This window comes from Neopelma chrysocephalum, unplaced genomic scaffold, assembly GCF_003984885.1.
Source record: "Neopelma chrysocephalum unplaced genomic scaffold, ASM398488v2 Primary Assembly neopelma1_149, whole genome shotgun sequence".
Lineage (NCBI taxonomy): Eukaryota > Metazoa > Chordata > Aves > Passeriformes > Pipridae > Neopelma > Neopelma chrysocephalum.
Genome location: NW_020897811.1, coordinates 342209 through 364040, shown reverse-complemented (window position 1 = coordinate 364040; position 21832 = coordinate 342209). Strand labels below are relative to the sequence as shown.

The following is a 21832-nucleotide window of genomic DNA, read 5'->3' as shown; positions in this document are numbered from 1 at the left end:
CAGGTGAAAGCAATAGTAAATCATCTAACTTTCTGAAAACTACAGTTTTTCTGCTCTTGCTCTTGACACGAGCCAGGTAAAATTCAAAGAGTAATTTGGTTAAAGGTTGCTTGCTGATCCTGACTGGACTGCACTTGATGCAAGCAGGGCACTGTACGCTGTTGATAAGTACACCTGATGTTTCAACAGGGCTGTAGTTTCACAGAGAGGGAGGAAAGTGGAAAGGTAAATATAAATTTATGTCCTACTTTAGAAAAGTCAGGAAAAAAAAGTGAATGAAAGTAGTTGGGTTTTTTTATAATCTTATTATTGATTATCACAGTTCCACCACAAGGTTTGGTCAGGACTAAAAAAATCCCTCAGTGACAGTTTAAATGATTCTGTCTCTTCTCTGATTTAGTTGTCCTGAAAGGGACTGATAATATTCCCTTAAATACCTCCTGTCTCTAGACTGGCTCTTCTCCCCATTCCACCAGACACTAAAGAATAAAAACCTTTTTTTCCCTCTTCTAATTCTTCCTCCCAGTGTGGGTTCCTGTTGCTCATGCAGTAAAGCCAAGCTTGATGAAATGCAAAACCAAGGAGGAAAGCAAGGTGTTCTTCTGCATTTCTGAATTTTCCTCTTTTCAGGTTGGAAGAATTTCTTCACTGAAAGGGTTGTCAGGCACTGGAAGAGGCTGCCCACAGAGGTGGTGCAGTCTCCACCCCTGGAGGTGTTCAAAAAGTGACTGGATGTGGCACTTAAAGCTGTGGTTTAGTTGACAAGGTGGAGATTGGTCCACCTTGGAGGTGTTTTCCAATGAGTCTGTGATTCTAAAAGGGTAAGTTAAGTGAGGAATTTCAAATAGACATGAACCAGTTTTTGATGACTAGCATTTTTTAGATGAAAAATTCCAAATATTTACAGTATAAATTAATTAATGGGGAAGTGAAGTGGATTGTTGTTTAACTTGTGCTGTGTCATTATATTTTATTTTGTTTCTTTAATATCTATTCAAGAAAACATAAAGATGTGAGAGGTTATTCTTCTTTTGTTAAAGATTTATAAATCCACTGAAGTGCAGGCTGGGAAAATCCTAAAGGCAGGCAAAAGAAGGGAATAAGGTGGTCTGGGTAGTAACAAACAGAGTAATGAGTGGCTGGTCAGTGTGCTTGTCTTCCCATGCCCCACACCTGTGTTCTTTTTAAATTCCATTTCTAGGAGTATTCGTGAGTGAGGGACTCTCTATTCCATGTGCATGTGTGTGCTTGGAGGTCCAAGTGCCAGCAACTGGAGATCACAGGTCCAAGGGACCTTGTGTGGGAAAACTGGAGTGGCTAGTGAGGGAAATCAAGCCTTGGCAAAGGAACTGGTGACGTGCAGTTTATCACAAACTGAGAGCTAAACACTCCTTTCCTATCCAAACCCAACTCAAAGCTATAAAGCACATGTGAGAAACAGGTAAGGATCATCATGGTAAAACTGGAAACAGGCAAACACCTTTCATTTTCATTTTCACTCTATCTGTCACTATGCCAAGTTACTGATGTATTTAACACTTCTTTGGAACACAAACCTCTGCTTTGCCAAGGATGCCCTCAGCCTTCAGAACCTCAACAAATGCAGTGGCAGCACCAGCTTCCTTTTAGTGGCAGCAATATTAGTTAGAGGTGAACTTCCAAAGAAAATGATATCTAAAGAATGTGTCTGTGCTCCTATTTTTCTCCCTTCCCCTAGTGAGTCCCCATCCTGTTGGCCAAAGGCAGTGGGCAACTTCACAGAGAACAAAACCTCCCGTTTATCCACTTGTACAAAGGCTAGAGCATAAGTTTAAACCTCACATACCAGTTGATTCATGTCCTCCAAGCAGAGGAGGTTTGCAATACTCAGGTTCAGGGATCATCCTAAGACATGTGAACTCAATAGTTTTAAAGCAAGGAACATGCACCCTCCGTTGCCAAAATCATAGATAGAATCATGGAATGCTTTGAGTTGGAAGGAACCTTAAAGGTCATCCAATTCCAACCTCCCTGCCATGGCAAGGGACACCTCCCACTATCCCAGGTTGCTCAGAGCCCCATCCAACTTGGCCTTGAGCACTCCCAGGGATGGGGCAGCCACAGCTTCTCTGGGCAACCTGTGCCAGGGCCTCCCCAACCTCACAGGGAAGAATTTCTCCCTAATATCCAATCTAACCCTACTCTCTGTCAGTTTTAAGCCATTCCCACTTGTCCTATCACTCCAGGCCCTTGTAAAAAGTCCCTCTCTGGCTTTCTTGTAAGCCTCCTTCAGGTACTGGAAGGGGCTCCAAGGTCTCCCTAGAGCCTTCTCCAGAAGAACCCCAGTTCTCTCAGCCTTTCCTCACAGCAGAGCTGCTCCATCCCTCTGATCACCTTGGCGTCCCTCCTCTGGACTCACTCCAACAGGTCCATGTCCTTCCTGTGCTGGGTCCCAATATGGATCCCTGAGGAACACCACCTGTCACTAGTGTCTATCAGGACATTGAGCCTTGACCACTTCTCTCTGGATGTGTATATATGTGTGTGTATATATCTATATATATAGATAGATATATAGTCCCACACAAAGCAGAAAACGTTGAAGGAAAATATTTAATGCCTTTTTAAGCAGCTGTATCAGCCCAGATGATGAATATTGGCCAAGGAAGTTACAGAAGAGGTGGAAAAGCTGGAGAAGTATTCGCTGAGCAGCAGCTCCGACTACTGGCCGATTTGATGCAAGTCAAGACTGTGGCGATGAGGGGCAAACCCGTGTCCACCTGTTGCTGTACGTGCTTCTCAAACTGGGAACTCCATATCCTGCTCCGAATCAGAATCCCAACAACAAAATCCCTGGGGTTCCCTAGTGACAGAGAGAAAGGCAATTTGCATTTTCTAATTTTTGACACGCCCAGATGATGTTACATTTGCAAGCTTTTCCAGGAAGGAATGGTGTTCAGGCTGACTGAACCCCAGGTTATAACTCCTTGGTAGAAGGAGAGAAAGAAGCCATGGAGCAGCACACCATCACTCTGTTCTCAGCTCTGCCACCAGCTTTCCTGTGCTGTTTTGCCAGCATCCTCCACCTTCTGCTTCCATAACTCTGCAATAACATCATCATAAATTACTCATAATTTGGATTACCTTAAATGTAACACTCCTCTGAGCTCCTCATTTCATATAATCCTATCCATGTGTCTCTATTAGGGCAGAGGGAAAGGAAGAAGAAATAACAGCAGAGAGAGCAGAAAGCAAGAAGAAATAACAGCAATAATTACACTGACTACAGTGTAATTATTGCCAGTGTGAAGGCTCTTCTCAGTCGTTAAAAATCTGCCCTCTAAACAACTGAAGAAACCTTTAAGGCTTCTGAAGTGATCCAAGAAAGAAAAATTGAGATCTAAGAATAAGGCAGCAGAGAGGAAGGCTTAATTCTACCCAAGTCACCTGTTCCAATCACAGTGACACACTATCTACAGTGGAAATTAAGTGCTATCATATTTTCAGCAGAAATATGCACATAATTATGTGTCCAAACCCTTCTCTCTACCCTTAGATGAAGACACTATTCCCACTCTATTTCCTAAAATGCAAGTATCCTTCAGTTCTACTTGCAGGGGGATCTCAAAAGGCAAGTTGGGTTTTCTGCATTTGCCTTCTCGTTCTCGGTCCTCCACACCTTCCTCCTTCCACACCGAAAGATTATAGTAGCAGTTACCTTCCCAGGAAAGGATAAAGGTCGTCAATATTTCCCACAGGAACTTGTGGGGCCACACCTTGAGTCTTGTGTCCAGTTCTGGGCCACTCCCTGCAAGAAGGACACTGAGGGGCTTGAGCATGTCCAGAGAAGGGCAACGGAGCTGGGGAAGGGCCTGGAGCACCAGGAGTGGCTGAGGGAGCTGGGGGGGCTCAGCCTGGAGAAAAGGAGGTTCAGGGGGGACCTTCTCAGTCTCTTCAACTCTCTCACAGGAGGGTGGAGCCAGGGGCGGGGGGGAGGTCAGGCTCTTCTCCCAGGGAACAAGGGACAGGACAAAAAGAAATGGCCTCAAGCTGCTCCAAGGGAGTTTCAGGTTGGACATCAGGAAGAATTTCTTCACTGAAGAGTGATTAGACATAGGAAGGGTCTGCCCAGGGAAGTAGTGGAGTCCCCATCCCTGGAGGTGTTCAAGGAACAACTGGACATGGCACTCAGTGCTCTGGGCTGGGGGACAAGGTCACAGGTTGGACTCGATGATCTGGGAGGTCTTTTCCAACCCTGGTGATTCTATGAATTACAGTGATTTTGTACTCTGGGCTGTATTACAAAATAAATTACTTTAAAAAAAAATTTAAAAAAAATCAAGACCTCTAGAGAAAGTGCTTTGGAAGGGTAACTAAGGAGAAATCACAGTGTGGTTCCCACAAGGTAGGAAGCAAAAGTGATATGTAAGACAAAGTATTGTGATGTGATACTCCCCTTTACCCATATTGCTGCCTGATGTGGAGCAGGCTGCTTAAAGCAAAAACTTCTCCTGGATATTCATCACTTGCCCATTCACTAATGGTTGTCTGAATTAAGATCCTGTAGGAGAGCTCTGTGGTGCAGCTGAAGGTAGGGGAAAAGCTGTGCTTTGACTGAGGGGGGAAAAAATAAATCCCTGCACGATGGTGCATTCCCAGAATTGGCACCTCACATCACAGCATTGCCTTTGGCAGCTCTTACTGCAGCACTTTGCCATCTGAAAATGGAAACTGCTTGTCAGCCATGCAGGGCTACGTGATAATTGCATCTCTCTGTACTCCACCAGCACTTGTGAAGGAGTTCAGGAACACGTTTTCACAGCAGGATGTGAACAACATGCAATGAATCAAGGTTAGGGCAACACTTATTAGATGAGTGCTAATGAGATTACTCATTTACTCATTTAGGGTCTGATAGAGAAAACCTTGCAGTCAGAAAAATAATAGAAGTTAAGGATTAAATTATTAACAACGTGCACTTCACTTCCAGTTTGTCCTAGCTTTTGAACTCCCAGATTTATTTTAAAGCCACTAAACTTATGTTATCAAAAGAAAAATAAACACTCCACAAAAGCCAAATTGAATACTTCCTTAGAAGGCAGGATCAAAAACCTCTCACTATCACAAGAGCCCATCTCTTTCTAACAGAGTAAACATTAGCAGCAGCAGGTTTGATGTGGAAGAACAAAATGTGGAAGCTGTTGAAATTTAAGAAACACTTTTGCGCCCAGAAGTTTCACAGTAGTTTGGCAACAATACAGGGAGTGAGAGATTCCGATCTTCAGCAATCAGCTGAGGTAGCTGGGGGTGTTTAATCTGGAAAAAAGGAGACTCAGGGGAGACTTTATCGCTCTCTACAACTGCCTGAAAGGAGGCTGGCATTTTCTTTAAGAGCTGTGCTCAGGGCGCAGAAGAGTCAAGAACTTAAAACCAGGGCTCTATCTGAGACCTCATAATCTGAATAGGTGGCAGTACCAGCAATCCCTATTGGCAAGGATGTGTTTTAGGCAACCCAGTCCTGAACTGTAACATTCTTCACATCACTTGAGCGCTGCTAAAGCTCAGTGATATGTTTGAGAGCCAAGGGAGAAATGGACTAATGTCAAGACACATTCCTTCTAATCCCAACCTTCAAAACGCTGTAATGCTCAGCAGCTAAGCTACAATTTGCTTTTATGACCTTTAAAAGAGAAAATCTGCACTGCAATAACAGTCCCCCACAACCGAGAAGGCAACACTCACGAAATACAGTTTACATGATTAATATATTTTACTCAGTATGTACACAGTTCTCCAAATAAATTGGGTCATACAAAGGCAGTTTAGGAAGTGTGAAGTGTCCTTCTTGCCAGGTGTCACATGGGATATGTCTTTGGCTTTGCTTCCTCCAGCTCAGCATCCAACCAGCGGAATCCGCGGTGACGGCGCAGGACTTCGATGGCTTTTTGCTCCAGAGGTGTTGGTTGAACACCCAGGTCTTCAAAACCAGGAAGGTCAGGATGTTTCATGTCTGTTGTGTGAAACTTTAACGAGAATAGGGAGGGTAGGGAGAAAAAGAAAGAAAAGATAATTCACTTGATGAAATCAACAGCATCGCACCCAATGCAATCGTTCACATACTGGGTTTTTCTCACTGCTTTTCCTCGAGAAGAGGAGAAGATTCAGTGTGGCCCTCCAGAACTATGGTTTAATTACACAAGGTATTGAGTACCAGTGACCTCAACAGGAGATACAGGTGTTCTGCAACCAGCAAAAAGCCCTTCAGGCTTCAGGTTTGGAATCAGGACTGAATAGCAGTGGGACATGCAGAAAGTGTCTTCCTTTTCTCCCCATACGTTATCAGGGAGGTTACTGCCTTGCAAGCACAAAATTAAGCCAAACTTGCAAGGGAAGTTCACTCTTGAACTCAAATTATGTGCGTTCTTCTTTGTCAAGAATATGTGTGTTGAATTGTCACCTCTGGTAGGTTGTTTTGCTCTGCTCGTGGATTAGAACAGAGTCCCTTGTTCATGGTTTAGAAGAGGGACATATTTAATTTCATTACCACATTTGCAACACATATGACCTAAATCTTAGCACATGTAGATTCCTCTTATGCTGTTGTTCCTTGAAAGGTCTTTAGGTCCACCATGTGTAATATTGTACAGACTATTTAAGGATGAAAAGTTGGGAAAGAGGAACAATCAGACACAGAAGTGACATGGAGAAACTCCCCTCTTACATCCGTACCCTGGGCCAATAAAGCCAACAGCATTACAACACCAATTCTCTTCAGTGTGGCACAAATCCTCCCTTCCTTTATTCTACAGTTTTTCACAATGATTTTCAACCAGAACAGGAAACCAGTTTATTTTACAGATGGAGAAATGTGAACATAAAAATTGATTGCTTAGAGCTATTCAGTGAGCAGTTCTAAGTACAGGACTCAGTTCTCCCAGATTCATGGTAGTATCCTGTCTCAAATTAATTTGGGGATAATCAGTTCAAAATAGGCTATTGATACTGTGTTACAACAAAAGGTCTTGAAACTCCAACTCTAAAAAATAGTTGGGAGAGTCCCTCCCCCCTCAGAGAGCAGCAAGCTTAGGGACTGTACATGATTATCTTTGCTAGCCTACACATATGCCAAGTTTTGACATTAATACTTGCTAAATCCTACTTTTTCCTTGCTTGCAGTTGTTTTTCTCCAAGTTACTTCTCCACCCCCAGTGAAACAAACTGAGAAGACAGGAATAAACACGAAGCTGCAACATTTTCATGAGAAATACACTCGAATGTTAAGTGAGAATTTGGGCTGTATCCAGAGTTGTCAGTTCAACTTCAGTTGTTAAAAAACATCATTATCTGGATGATATAAGTGACTTTAATGCATCTAGAGGTACATAAATGGACCTAAGAGAGTGGGGAGTATCTCTCCTTTGGCTTTGCTACTTTCAATAGCATGTGTTTTTGGGGAAGGGGGCAGGGACACAGTGAAACAGGCAGCCTTGACCACTTTTTACACTATTTTTTAAAATATCCATTTTTGTACCATCCACACAGTCTGAGAGCAATTCTTTATACCCAAGTTCTGGCCACTGAACTGACTGAAATGCTACACCACCTGATGTACAAACATTCCAGCACTCCTTGAGTTCAAACCTACAAGTGCAAGTCACAAATACACAATGAAATGTTTCCCAAGAAGGATTTGGGGGTTGTTTTCCCACACACTTACCCTGTCCACTTTGTCCCGTGTTGTCCACGGTTCAAATGGATTCATCTCAAAGAATCGTGCAACAAAACTGTAAACAGAAAGAGTATTGAAAAATGTACAGTCATTATTCATGTGCACAGAAGAAAATGAACTGGTAAAAATATTTCACACATAAACAGTGAGCAAGAGCTTGCTCTGTAGCTGTTCTTGCAAACTATGAATTCATTAAAGCACCAGCCACCAAGTTCTTAGTTGTGTTTCTGGTAACTTTAACTGTTTGCTACTGAATTAGTGAGTATTCTATTATTTTACTGTGAAAGGGAATGGAGAAGCAAATATCTAGAAGTAAAAATGAGTGTTAGTGGGTGGGGAAAGTAAACCCCCACATCCAATTCCCTGCACACCAGAGGCATTCAAGTCCTGCCCCTGGCCTTTCATCCAAACTCTGCTCCCCAGTGGTGTGGGCAGTAATCCAATTAGTCACCAAATTTCCTTCAGTGCCTCCATGAAAAAACACACTTGCTGACAACTAAATGAGTTATCAGCCCTAGAAACAAGATGATGGAATCTGGAGCAATCTATAAAAAGGATGAGGATTAGTACATTTGTGCTTTTCAGATATGAAGTTTCCCTTGAAACAAAGAAAATCTAGCAAAGAAAATAAGGCTACAGCTCTTGCTCAGTGTCTCAAGACCAACTTCTTACTGAAGTGCTCACCTGGCAGACTGGGATTTACTAAGTTATTGCATGTAAACAGAACTAGGCTTATGTGCCTCTTAGACTCAGTCTTTTCTCAAAAATATGTTTTAAAGATGTTACTGTCCTCAAATCATAGACAAATAAATGCTTGCTCACAACCACACTGCTCAAATTGCCAGGCCAAGATCTCAGTATGAACTTACCTCTAACACTGGCCCAAATCAATACAAAAGCCAATTTCTGTCATCCATGTTAAATAACAACTGGCCAGAGCAAATAACCAATGCAACAGGTATTTATGCTTCTGTGGTGCCTCCCAGAGCCCCAGGTTCTTATTGAATCATAGAATGACAGGATGTGTAAGGTTGGAAGGGACCACAGTGGGTCACCAGCTCAAGCAGGGTCATCCCAGAGCACATGGCACAGGATTGCATCCAGATGCTTCTGGAATATCCCCAGTGAGGGAGACTCCACACCCTCTCTGGGCAATCTGTTCAGTGCTCGGTCACTGCACAGCAAAGAAGTTCTTCCTCATGTCCAGCTGGAACTTCCTGGGCATCAGTTCCTGCCTGTGGCCTCTTGTGCCATTGCTGGGCACCCCCGAGCAGAGCCTGGTCCATCCTCTGCCCCCTCCCTGCACACACTGACACACATGGATGAGGTCCCCTCTCAGTGTCTCTTCTCCAGGCTGAACAGCCCCAGCTCCCTCAGCCTTATTAGGGTCCCACTTACTGGTAGAGAGGACGTGGGAGCGGGTAGGGAATGAAGGCTCGATAGGACACTGAGTAGATGTACTCGACCATGTCATACAGGAGGTACCGGTGAGGGCTGAGGGAAGAAGCAACAAACATTACAGGCAAGTCAGGTGTACTTCAATATACTTAAATATTGGCACCAGGTGACAAAGAATTTTAAAGCCTTCCAGCCCCCAATTGTTTCTTTCAATCCAAATGATTTGTCCACTCTGCAGCTCACGGGGAGCCCACGGTGGAGCAGGTTTCTCCTGGAGGACTCCAGCCTGTGGAAGGAGCTGGGGAAAAGTATGGAGATGAGGAAGCAGCAGAAAGGCACTGTGGGGAATCAGGCTGCTAGCCAAGGCCAGCCCACCACAATCATACTGGATAAAGCGGATTCTGGGTGCTTTTAAAGCACACCTTTAACGTGCTCCGTCTGACTCAAATTCTGGACACAGGACTTCCAGTGCTGGGATAATTTTGCAGTCTGTAATAGAAGGAAGCCAGAAGGCAAATGGAAAATTAAGGATGGTTTATTAACAACACATTCCATCTTTGGCAGCAAATGGCTGCAGGGGAATTGATTCACTTGCCTATGCTCCACTAAGAATATACGGGTCTCTCCAAAAGCACGAGGAAGAAGCCAAGATAAATTGTCCCAAAAAAATGTGTTCTCTCTCTCTTAGTATGGAGAGAAGGAAGCAGCCAGTCTCCTGCAGTAGTTTGAGAGAAACATACACCATTGGGAATTCCCATTCCTTTCTTGTTCAGACTTTGACTTGGCATTTTATACTCAATTTTTATAGATGGCTCCGAACTGAGCCATCAGGTATCTCCCTTGGCTTTCAAGGCAATTTGCTGGTATTCCACTCTGATAGACCCAAGATCACACAAGATATCAAGGCCTGAGGTTGCATGAAAACTCAGCCTTCAATTGACATGTTCCTCAGAAAAATAACCACAATCAAAGTCTGTTGATAAATGCTGGGAAAAAGAAAAAGAATCCCAAATTGCTACTACTTTACCTTGCAAAAGGAAATTAAATATTCTAATGCATATACTTCAAGGTAGGGCAGCATATCTGGGAGAATTCAAAGAATTCTACACTCAAATTTCCTTATGAACTTCATCCAGATTGCTGGATTATAGAATCTGAGAGATATCTGCACTTATGAAGTTACACTAAAGGATTTTGTCTTGACAAATTACCAAACATTAACAATACAACTTCCCCAGGAAAAGTCTCCCATTGAGTTGTCAGTACATGAACCCCTATTTTAGCAGACAGCAAAGTTCTAGAGAGCATCAGTATTCAAGACAACTTTAACAAGTGGATGAAGTAAAACTAATTCCATGGAGGAAAGAGAGGAACAGGTAAACCATAAAAACCTTCAGTCATTCAGAAACAGCAAAGACACCACGAGCTGTCACAGTTAAAACTCCATTTTACCATATAATAGCAAAAAAATCCCCCACACCCGCAGAAATACTCTGCTCTTTTCCAAAATTAGTATTTGAAACACAAACTGGTAATTCCTCTCCAAAAATGTAAAGAGGTGTATCATGCACCTTTAGTCAAGGGTTATGCTGCACAGTTCCTTTGGTTTTCTAACATTGATTTGGAACTTCAGTTTAGACCAGCACTAATTCAGTGTCTTTTCAGGCATTGTTATGTTCCTGAAACCACAGCCTGGCATCCTTCCTTGGATTCCCGCCTCTGAAACCTGGGCACCGAACTCCTGGTCTTCTGTAAACTGCCAAAAAGTTAGACCATGAAACTGCAGGAACACATTTAAAGTTCAGCCCTTCCATCTGGATGCAAATAGTGTTTTATTTAGTGCACAATTCTCAGTTTCTCCCACAGCTGGAACAGTTGCTTCTGCTGAGGCAGAGCTGAACCTAAAACCAGATGCCTCTCCTTCCTTTTGGGGCAGGTGGCTTTGGATTTGTACTGACATATGTTCAAGTTTGCCCCCAGGGGGTAAAATAGGGTTAATTTCATCACATGTTGCGGGTTTGCATTAATTGTGTCCATCTGACACCTACATATCTATAAAATCAGGGGTTTGAAAAGCTGTCCAGCATTTGTTTGCACTGGTTTTTCAGTGTGACACCTCCTATCGCCCCAGTGCTTGTAAAGCAACCTCAAGTTACTTGATTATTGTTGCTGTTGTTAGTTCTTTCAGACTACTGTTAGCTTCTTTCTCTCACTTTACTAGTTTTGGAGCAGAAGTCCCTCAGCATGTTCCAAAGGGAGTTGAAGATCCACTTGCTGCCTGTTCCAGGGCACCTGCCAGGACAACAACTTCCTCAGCAGCTCAGTTAAAGCACAGAACAAACTGGCACGACACGAGTAAGAGCCAAACCGACAACCACCTCTGGATCGGGGGAATAAAGATTCATCACTGCAAGTCTCACAAAATGAGCACAGAAAGACCAATTTAACGTCAGATAAAATCCTAGTATCTTTGCAAAATCCAGATATGATGCACATTTTTGGTATGTAGGAGGGGGAGACAGAGATGCGCATGCAATACAAAAAAAAAGAAAGCTGTTCAGCATCATTTATATCTTAATTAGCAACTGTTTTCTTTACCAATGAATCTGATGTTCCTTTTACCACATCTGTTGGAATGAGACCAGCTCCAGTGCTGTGTTACAGGATCAAACATGGACCCATTACCGTTCATTTGCCACAGTTTATTCCCAATGACCCATTGTGACTTGGAGCTTCTGTACACAAAATATTCCAAGAGATCATAGACTCATGGAATGGTTTGGTTTGGAAGGGACCTTAGAGATCATCTTGTTTCAACCCCCTGCCACGGGCAGGGACACCTTCCACTAGCCCAGGTTGCTCAGAGCCCCATCCAACCTGGCCTTGGACACTCCCAGGGATGGGGCAGCCACAGCTTCTCTGGGCAACCTGTAAACCCCCTGCCTTTACCAGGAGAACCACTGCCTCTAACTATTCTAATTCCAGGTGTTTTCCACACAGCTTTACCAGAATTTTCTCCAAATCTATGTTGTCCAGCATGCTTCCCAAGATGTCTGTTCCTCTGTGTGCACACACAGAACATGAAATGCAATGGGGCCCAAACTGGGATTTTCAGAGTACTCACAGTAACAGCTCGAGTCATTTTTCCTCCCAAAAAGGAGGTGGAATTTATTGCAGCTCAAACTGTGTGCATGGATGGAGAAATTAAATGTACTGTGCAGCATGCCAAAAAATGACACCAAAAAGAAGTACTTCAGTTAATTAGAATCAGAAAAGTGACCTACCCAGCCAAGGCATATGTTTTTCCTTTTGCATCAGGATTCTTAATTGCATTAATAATTGCCTTTGCTACATCAACCACCTGTGAGGAACAAATTCACACCGTTACCAACAGAAAACAGGAATATATGCACATACTGATGTTTCAAAAATTATTTACATGTACCCAATCCACCCAGAGAGGATTTGGGATTGTGTTGTTTTATTGAAAACTTACATATACTGGTTGTTTCACTGTTTTTTTGCCCAGAGCAATGAGAGGCACACCACCAAAAAAGCGCATGTCTGCCAGAAAGAGGGAGAAAATCTGTGAATCCTTTCAGGAAGCAAACAAGCAAGACACTTTACAACATACTGAATGTGGAACTCTTCTGAAAACTGACTTAACTTTAAAAAAAAAAAAAAAAAAACAGAATTGGGAAGAATTCCCATCCAATTCCAGTAGCATTGTTTTCCACACACAGTTTTCTTCTAAACAAGGAGGGGAAGGCTGTATTTACTGTTTAGAGTGGTTCAGAGATATCTCAACTTCGAAAGACAGAAAAACAGGTTCCACTCTATCCTGTACAGCAATTTGTTGCTCATACATCAGATACTATTGTTGTTTCTAAACCCAGAACGACTCAGGTTGATTTTCATATTTGAGCATTACCAACTTGACAAACTACTTTCAGGGTATAAACTACTTTGAGGGTTCAGATGAGCTGAGAATAATCTAAATAAAAAAAACAAAAAAACAACAGTACACATCCTCCCTCAAAATAAAATAATTAAAAAAAAATAAAATCAAAGAGCAAAGTCTAACTAGACTCAGAAAGAATTCCATCAAGAGATAATTTATGATGTTTCTGTGTTTCCCACTATGCACATTCAGTAACAAAGTACATTTCTGATAAAAACACACCTGTTTTTATCAGAAGTAAATCCCATTTTCCTCTGTTCTCTACAGACAGTTATACAGATCACACATGGGGTTATTATTTCAAGAGCACATACTTGCATAATGATTGAGAAATCGGTCTTCTCTCCCAAACATCTCTGAGGGCTTCAAAATGATGGCATCTGGAAATTCTTCCCTCACTACCTTCTCTCCAACAGCCTAGCATTCAATTAAAGTGAACACATTCATTAGGTCCACTCTGAACAAATCAGAAGTGGATGTGTGACTACAGAACTGAAAGAAATTACACCATCAGAAGCACAAAAATTATCTGTATCTAAGCCATTTGATCTTTTGAGATGTTACACTCCGAAAGCCCCAAAAAATCCCGTAGATCATTTCTTCTGTTTGAGATAAAATGCAGTCTCACTAGTGAAGTGACAGAAATTTAAAGGGACAACTTCAAAAAGAAGCCTAAATAAATAAATAGATTCATACTAAAGATAATGCAAAGTACAGTGAGACCAAACAAAACAAAAACAGCTGAAAAACTGACAGTAGCTGTATTAAAAAAGAAAAAAAAAATCAGTAATAGAAAATTATAGCTCCTAATAAGGAAAAAAATTATAGGATACCAAACCCAGATTTTTTTTTGTACAAGAGCAGGTAACAATCCCACTCCAAGGGCTCCTGCCAGATACTCATCTGTTTTTGCAACATTATTTGGCATCAACTACTTACTAGGTTATTCCAGCCTTAGATGTTAGGGCTGATATCAGATCCCAAACTGTCGACTCAGTTCCTCTTTCTTAATGACAGTGATTTTAGATGCAAAGATATTCAAGGATAAAAGAAAGGAAAGAGTTTTCAGGAATACAACATCTATTTCCCTTCAGAGCACATGGAGTACTAAGGTAGATTTCAAGCTCCAGTAAGTAAAGCACCTCAAAAATGTCTCAGCTGCAGAAAACATTCCACAGTAAGTTCACACACTGATTTCCTTCAAACAGACCCAGTTGGGGAAACAAACAAAATAAAATAAATAATTTTTAAAGAAGTAGGCTCTCAGAAAATATATTCAAATGGATTCCAGACTTACTTTGCTCCTGAGGTACTTGGAAGGACTCTTCAGGTTGGCATTAAGGTGAGAAATGTGAACGAATGTTTCCACACCAGCTTCCCTGCTTATCTGTGCGATAGTTTGAGGAATATTTACAAATTCATCTTCAAATTTGAAGTTTCTAAAACAAGGCAAAACCCAAATTTTACTTTAAGAGCAACCAACCCTGGCTGCCTGCCAACCAGGGAGAAAAGCAATCACAAAGTATTACTTGAATGTATTTCAAAAACCTATCTTGATGCTCTTTCTTACAGATTAAGTTTCCTTTCATGAGGGACTCTTCATATAATAAAAATCAGAGGCAAGTGAATTACAGATTCTCTGTTTTTCACATGTTATATCAGCAAGAAAAATCCTCTTGCCCACTTGTCAGCAACAAACAGAAAACTCTGCCCAAGTGAAAACAGGTTATCTTTATTAAGAGAAGCCCTGCTGCATCTTGAGCTCTGAGCAAAGCTGTGTATTTACAAAACCTGTTCAAAATTTGACTTGATTTGATGAACTTAATTACATTACAAAGGAGCTCGAGAATTCCGAGCAGTGCAAGTCAGGGCAGATGCTTGGCATTGGGAAAGTGGTCAGAAACAAACCAAGAATCATAGAGGTGCTCATGCAAATGGAAAAAAATCAAATTGTCAGAGCATTTAGAGCCATTTCAGAGGAGCCCTAACAAGGGGCCTATATTAGGGGGTTAAACTGTAAACTAGTTTGGCATCTGATCAAGAACAACACAGAAGCTCTGTCTCCAAGCAGAACTGACACTGTAGGCTGGCAATTCTTTGCAACTATCCCAAATCTCCTAGAAAGAGAACTGGTCTCTCACATCTTTATATTATCCTTGTAAGCACTCCTCAATCTTGCCCATTTGCTTTGGGTAACAAACATCTTATCCAAACTCTCTCTCCCTGTCCTTATCTACTCCCACAGCTCTTCAGATCCCACTGGACTCCAAAGAAAGCCTTCAAAATAAGAAGTTATTTTTGACCCTTCAATAACTAATCTGATCCTGGGAACCATCACTTCTGTTCTACTCACAAAAATAGATTTAGAAACACACAAGAACAAACAACATCCCTCCTGTAACTATGGAGTTTCAAACAACATGGCACACACAGATGGGTCTGTACATGAATACAAGGCAGGGAGGAAAGTATTTCATGGCAGGCTTTCCTTATTTTGACTGATCTCTAAATCTAATCTTTTTTTTTTTTTCTTCCTGCCCAAGTTTTTCAGAGACTTTGGGATGACTACAATGGTTAGTCTGACCTTGTGTTCAACAGACCACAGAATTTTATCTCACGGTTTCAGCACCACCACTGACACCAACAGGTATAAAATACGTGATAAAAACATTTGTGCAATGCAGTGGTAATGTTCAAAAGTCTTTAACTTGTACCAAGACTTGTCTGTTTGAATCTGTTGAAACTGTCCAGAGGACAAGGTTTGAGGGATTTTCAACTAGAATAAAACTTTGTGGTGTTGTCCTCACACTTCCTTTCACTAAAAAAGAAACCCTCCTTTAGGCAAATCGTACTTTTTATACAAATCTCAAAACTTTGAGGGGGGAAGAAGCCATGAAATACACATCAGAGACAAACAGAGATTACATTGTCCTTGGGTCAACTGTACAGACTTTGTTTTCTTCCCTCACTCCCACATTAAAGAAATTTCTTCTGTTTTGATAGGAATAAGTATTTGATCTCTATTCCAGGAAAAATAATTATACCATTTGAGACTACTAATTCTGATCTATTAATACAATTTATCTACTGATTTTACAATTTGAACAACAAATGGCTGTTGATAAGAAAAAAGAGCAACAGAGGCATTAGGTTTGTAAACACAGATGAAACTGATATCTGCATTTGTTTCTGTTTACCAGGACAGCAAAATTAGGTATCTCATGAAGGGAAATCACACAATTAAGTTTTTGTCTGGCAGTTCTGCACAAGGCTTTAAATAAAGTGGACATAATTGCATGCATACAAAAAAAATGAGGCTATTACAAGTATTCTTAACTTAAAACAAATATGGGAATTTTTTAATGGATTTCAAAAAGGAACTATTCTTCGAAATTATCATTAAAAAATGCTTCTGTAGCTAATATTGTCTGTGCCAAAATTCTATCAAGGAATGATGTCAATAATCATAATCCTAGGGAGTCTCCATTAGCTATTCCTGTATATTAACATTTCCAGAGAGTAGGAAAAGCTTGATTAGAGCTTAGTCTAGTAGGCTACAACTCATCACTATGCCCAAGTGAAAGGACAAAATCTCACTTCTGTAATAATGTAAATATCAATATAATGCAAATATAAATATAAATGTCATATAAATATACTGTAAATATAAGAAACTGGTGAGTCTGTGTCATTTGTAGGAAGGCACTCGGAATATCTGTGAGGTGTGGGAAAGCAGCACATTGATCTTCCTGACAGAAGCTGGAAAATGATAGAAAGAATGCCCTTTTCCAGAGTGCATCATAACCAGAGTTCTAGGTAATCATTTAAAGAAACAGAAGAAATTGTATATGCACAATTTTGGCTTGGTCTTTTTGTAGAAGCCAAGAACAGTGGCAGCATGACTGCACACACATGATGTAAAAACGTGGCTACAACATCCAACACCTGGTGCAAATCTATCAATATAGGGGAAAAAAAAGGCAAATTACCTTGTTTCCCACTCCTTTCCAACAAGATTAATGACCACATTGCTGTGTTCCACAGCCCTTCGGATGGAGTCTTTGTCCCTACAGTCCCACTCCTGTAACCAGAGCATCAAATGGGAGAAAGATGAGATAACGTGTAAACAGGCACCATCAGAGAAAGCTCTTTCACACCATTTCCATTTGGAGTTGTGTCTCTGAGAATGATTAACAGATTGCTTTGTACAGCAATGAGTTTGTGTTGGATCTGAAGACAGATCTAAAGCCAGAGCAAAGGGACTTACAAAGAAGAGGAGCTGCCCCAGGTCCCCCATGGGCCGCAGGTACATGAGGTCATACTGATCACAGCGATAGGGGATGATCACCTGAGAGCCAATGCGACCTGAGAGCCCAAAAAAACCCCAAAAAGTTTCATTTACCTCAAGCAAACGCATCACTTTAAGTAGATGAACTTCTAAATAAACAAAGCTTCTTTTTTCCCCCCCGGCAATAAAGAACAACATTAGATACAGGTATCTTGGATACTTGTCTGGAAAGCTAAAAGCAGAATAGAAGCAAGTCTTTGAACCTAGATATTTGGAATTCTTAAACAAGATTTTTTGGTTTTTTGAGTATTTAGGCTTGTAAGACAAAATACAGAAGCTTGCTAAAAAACAACAAAAAACAACGGTGTGTCCCATAAACATAGTAAAATACCTGAAAGTGTATCACATATAAGGATATTGATATTTTTTTTAAGTTGCATGAAAGGGAGAAGGGAGGGGGAAAAAAAAAAGCAAAGGCTATTTTCTGAAACCTAAAATACAAAAGGGCAATTTTAAAGAATTCTAACCAAATTCCTGCACATATTTTAGTAAAATGTCCTAATAAGGCTAAAACCAGAAGAATCAAATATGTGCTGTATCCTCAGATTTTCAGTCTACAGGCTGAAAAGTAATACTTGGAAGGAGTATGACTTATTTTAATGACCCTAATCTTCAAAAGCTCTGAAATTTCCTAGATTAAAACTATTTAATTAATTAAAACCATACAACAAATTTTACTAGTTGCCACATCCTGGCATTTTAGGAGACCAAACGCTACAAAAGCATTGTGCAGAACACTTGTAAGACCCAAAATGTGCCAGAGGTTTCTAGATCACCCTGCAACCTGAAGGAAAATCAGTTTCCTTAAATAGCTTTTATGTATTTTTTGTAATTAGCACTCCCAGCACGTCACCTAAACGGTTGACAACGTATCTTCCCAGGAAACCCGTGGCCCCAAAGACAGTGGCCACGATGCCACTGACAGAGGATCGGCCGCTCCTTCCATGGGGGATCACGGCGTGATGGACTTGGCGGTGCTGCTGCAGCACGGAGGGGGCTCCAGCCAGGACAGAAACTCCAGGCCCTGCAACATAGAACAGGAGTGTGTGACATCAACTGGGATTTGACACTGCTAACTTATAGCTTATGCTATTTTTCCCATTGCAGATCCATTAAGGGGTTGGAATTAGATGATCTTTAAGGTCCCTGCCAACCCAAACCAGTCTATGGTTTGATGATAAATTGACAAGTAGGGAGTTTGGAAGGAAGGAACATGTTCCCTCCAACCAAATTAGCCAAAACAAAGAAGATTTTTGAAATTTGAGGTGTTTAGTGCATGTTCATGCTCATAAAAAGAAAGGGACAGATGAAATACAAGATGCATAAACACAAGGCAGACATCTGACTGTAAGAGCTGCCACTGGAAAACCACCTTGGGGATACAACAGAAACCCAGTAAATCACTTCCCAACCTTTATTAAGTCAGGGACATAAGCGTTTTCTGGACAAGAACAAGCAAGTTTAATGTTCTCTGTGTAAATCTAAGTAGCAAGAATCATAATGAAAATGAGTATTTGATATCAGAACAACAGATGCATTAGGGAAAAACAACACAAATGCTATTTGTACACTGAATTAGGTTTTATCTCGATGTGACCAGGTATTACCAGTTACACAGTGGCACTGACATTGCAGCCCTGATGTTAAGAAGATCAAAAGAATAGGGAATGTTTAGATATAAATTATATTGTTACATCAACTGGCAGAATTCAAATCAGAAAATCCAGCAAGATCTCAGTGCCTGAAGGAGGTTTTTCTCTACCCAAAAGTTTGTCTATCCCTATTCTCTTCATACCCCACAAACTGGAAAAAGATCTCACATCTCCAATTTTGTCCTGAAAGACAGTTTGACAGTAAATAAACCAATAACACATATACACTTGTACTTTTCAAATTGGTATACTATGTCTAGAAACTATGCTTCATAACTGGTTGATAGAAACAGGACAACATAAGATATCTTGTCTTATACCTATTTCAAGTAGATATATGACTTCCTAAAAAGCACCTTTACTACAAAATAGGCCCAAGCTTAAACTGGGCATGGATTCTGTCTTTAAGGAGCAGATATACAGGGCCTTTCCACTATTGAAACAGAGACCTTGAGACTTTGAAAAAAAAGGAAGACACTCCCAGTGTCCTTACCCAAGCTTGGTACAAGTATAAAGGATCCCACTGAGGGATCTTGTTACCTTGTGGTGTTCTAGTAACAAGGGGGTTGTAATTTAAATTATTTTTTAGGAAATGCAGACTTATAGAAAAGGGTTCTTTATAAGCAGCAGGATTCCTTCAAGTATTAAAAAAAAAAAAAAGGCTAGGTGATATGCTGAAGTGGTGAAGAGAAAGCTTGACAAGTCACACTCCCCAATGCTTTGTTTAAATGCACTTTTCTTTCTAAAGGTTTACTAAAAAAAAATACACAATATTGATACTCATATATTAAAACTACCTCTGCTACTTTTAGATAGGAAAACATTTCAGGCCTTACAACACAAAACCTAAATGTAACAAGATTTCAGTCCACTGTGAGCACCTGTTAAAAAACAGTATTACTAAACAGATCAACCCGTAAGAACGATGTGAAAGGTTAAAAATAAATACAAATGTGTATCTTTCAACTATTTTGTTGGGGTTTTTTACTGCTGTTTCTGTAAAAATTATTGGTGACAGGCTCTTCATAATGCTATCACTGGTATATTAACAATTAATTACTGTTTTGTGTTCTGCCACCTTTGTGTATACACCTGTTGTTGCTTGCCTTGCACTATAAGGAATTTAGGGATGAACATCTTTTCTTGTTCCATAAATCTGCCTGCAAGATGTGCCATAAATTATCACTATCTATGGCTACATGCCCAACCACTACTATATTCACTACAAATTCTGTTGCCCAGAGAAGCTGTGGCTGCCCCATCCCTGGAAGTGTCCAAGGCCAGGATGGACGGGGCTTGGAGCAACCTGGGCTAGTGGAAGGTGTCCTGCCCGTGGCAGGGGGTTGGAACGAGATGATCTTTAAGGTCCCTTCCAACCCAAACCATGCTGTGATTCTGTGAATTAAACCTCAAATATCCACAGTAAATCTGAATCATCTTTTTCTCCACCCAAAAGTTTGTCTATCCCTATTCTCTCCACACCTTACAAACTGGAAGAATATCCTAAATCTCCAATTTTGTCCTGAAAGGCAGTTTGACAGCCACTTAAGTATAAACACACAGTAAAAACCCACAGCTCCCATTAAAAGTTTCTTGAATTCCTTCCTTACTTTTACCAACCAAACAAAACCTGTCACCTTCCGCTTCACCCAACACAGGAGCGTGCCCGGAATCAACCCAAACAAAAACCGAATCTCTGTTCTGGCCGCAAAGGCCCAAACACAAGCTTTAAATATAATATTGGTAGTCGAGCGTTACTATAAATCACGGCAAAAAGGTCAAAGTCACCTAAGAAACGGTAAAAGGGATGCAAAAAAAAAAAAGAGCAGTGACAGTCCCAGCGCGACAACCACGGCTACAGCCTGAGCCCACCCCTGGCAGTCCTTCGGGCTCCAAATCCCACTTCCCTGAGCAGAAGGGAGGCAGAAACCCGATCACTTCTGCCCTAGAAAATGTCATTTTCGCCAGCTGCTCTCCAGCCGCTGCCCTGCGAGCTCCCTCACCCAGCGCTTCTCCGCGGGCTGAGCACCCCCCGAGGCCTGGAACGACATGCTGGGCACCCCCCTGGCTCGGCCGGAGGCCCCGGGACCGCCTGTTTCCCGGCGGGAGCGGCGCCCCGCGCTGACACTCACCTGCCCTTGGCAGCCACAGCCCGCGGGCGCAGCGAGTCGCGGCCGCCATCTTGTGCCTTCCCCGGGGCCAGGCGGCGCATGCGCGGGGCCGCGGCCTCCCCGCGGCTGCGCTGGGCGGGGACACGGGACAGCGCGGACACGGAATTACGGAACTAATGGGGCTGGGATAAAGCTGTGGCGTCACCGGGAGCGACCTGCGAGCCAACACCGCCGTGACAAGCGGGCCGTGGCGCTGAGTGCCGCGTCCAGTTGTTCCCTGAACACCTCCAGGGACGGTGACTCCACCGCCTCCGTGGGCAGCCCCTTCCAGTGCCTAATCACCCTTCCTGGGAAGAAATTTTCCCTGATGTCCACTCTGAACCTCCCCTAGCACAGCTTAAGGGACTGTGTGCCCTTATCCTGTCACTTTTTGCCTAGGAGCAGAGCCCGACCCCCACCTGGCTACACCCTCCTTTCAGATAGTTGGAGAGAGCAATAAGGTCCCCCCTGAGCCTCCTTTTCTCCAGGATGAGCCCCCCCCCAGCTCCCTCACCTGCTCCTCTTAGGACTGACTCTCCAGACACTTCCCCAGCTCTGTTGCCCTTCTCTGGACACGCTCCAGCTCCTCACAAAATCACAGAATGGCTGAGGTTG

General features: G+C 42.0%; 1 protein-coding gene across 1 annotated transcript; it reads right to left on the bottom strand.

Annotated features, from left to right (window-relative positions):
* Positions 1-5725: 5725 nt before the first annotated feature.
* On the bottom strand, positions 5726-21319 carry NDUFA9 (NADH:ubiquinone oxidoreductase subunit A9). The gene is made up of 11 exons (XM_027701131.1): positions 21200-21319; positions 18269-18439; positions 17335-17432; positions 17057-17148; positions 14365-14506; positions 13382-13484; positions 12603-12670; positions 12391-12467; positions 9107-9202; positions 7697-7763; positions 5726-6002 (listed from the first exon to the last, which is right to left on the bottom strand). Exons 1-11 carry the CDS (start codon positions 21246-21248, stop codon positions 5835-5837), a joined length of 1131 nt encoding a protein of 376 aa, XP_027556932.1. The 5' UTR covers positions 21249-21319; the 3' UTR covers positions 5726-5834.
* Positions 21320-21832: the final 513 nt, after the last annotated feature.

Coding starts and splice junctions, on each gene's coding strand:
- NDUFA9 (XM_027701131.1), bottom strand. CDS start 21,248: ATGGCGGCCGCGACTCGCTGCGCCCGCGGGCTGTGGCTGCCAAGGGCA. Junction 18,440..21,199: donor GCTGTGGCTGCCAAGGGCAG/GTGAGTGTCAGC, acceptor TCTATGTTGCAG/GGCCTGGAGTTTCTGTCCTG. Junction 17,149..17,334: donor TGGGGCAGCTCCTCTTCTTT/GTAAGTCCCTTT, acceptor CTCTGGTTACAG/GAGTGGGACTGTAGGGACAA.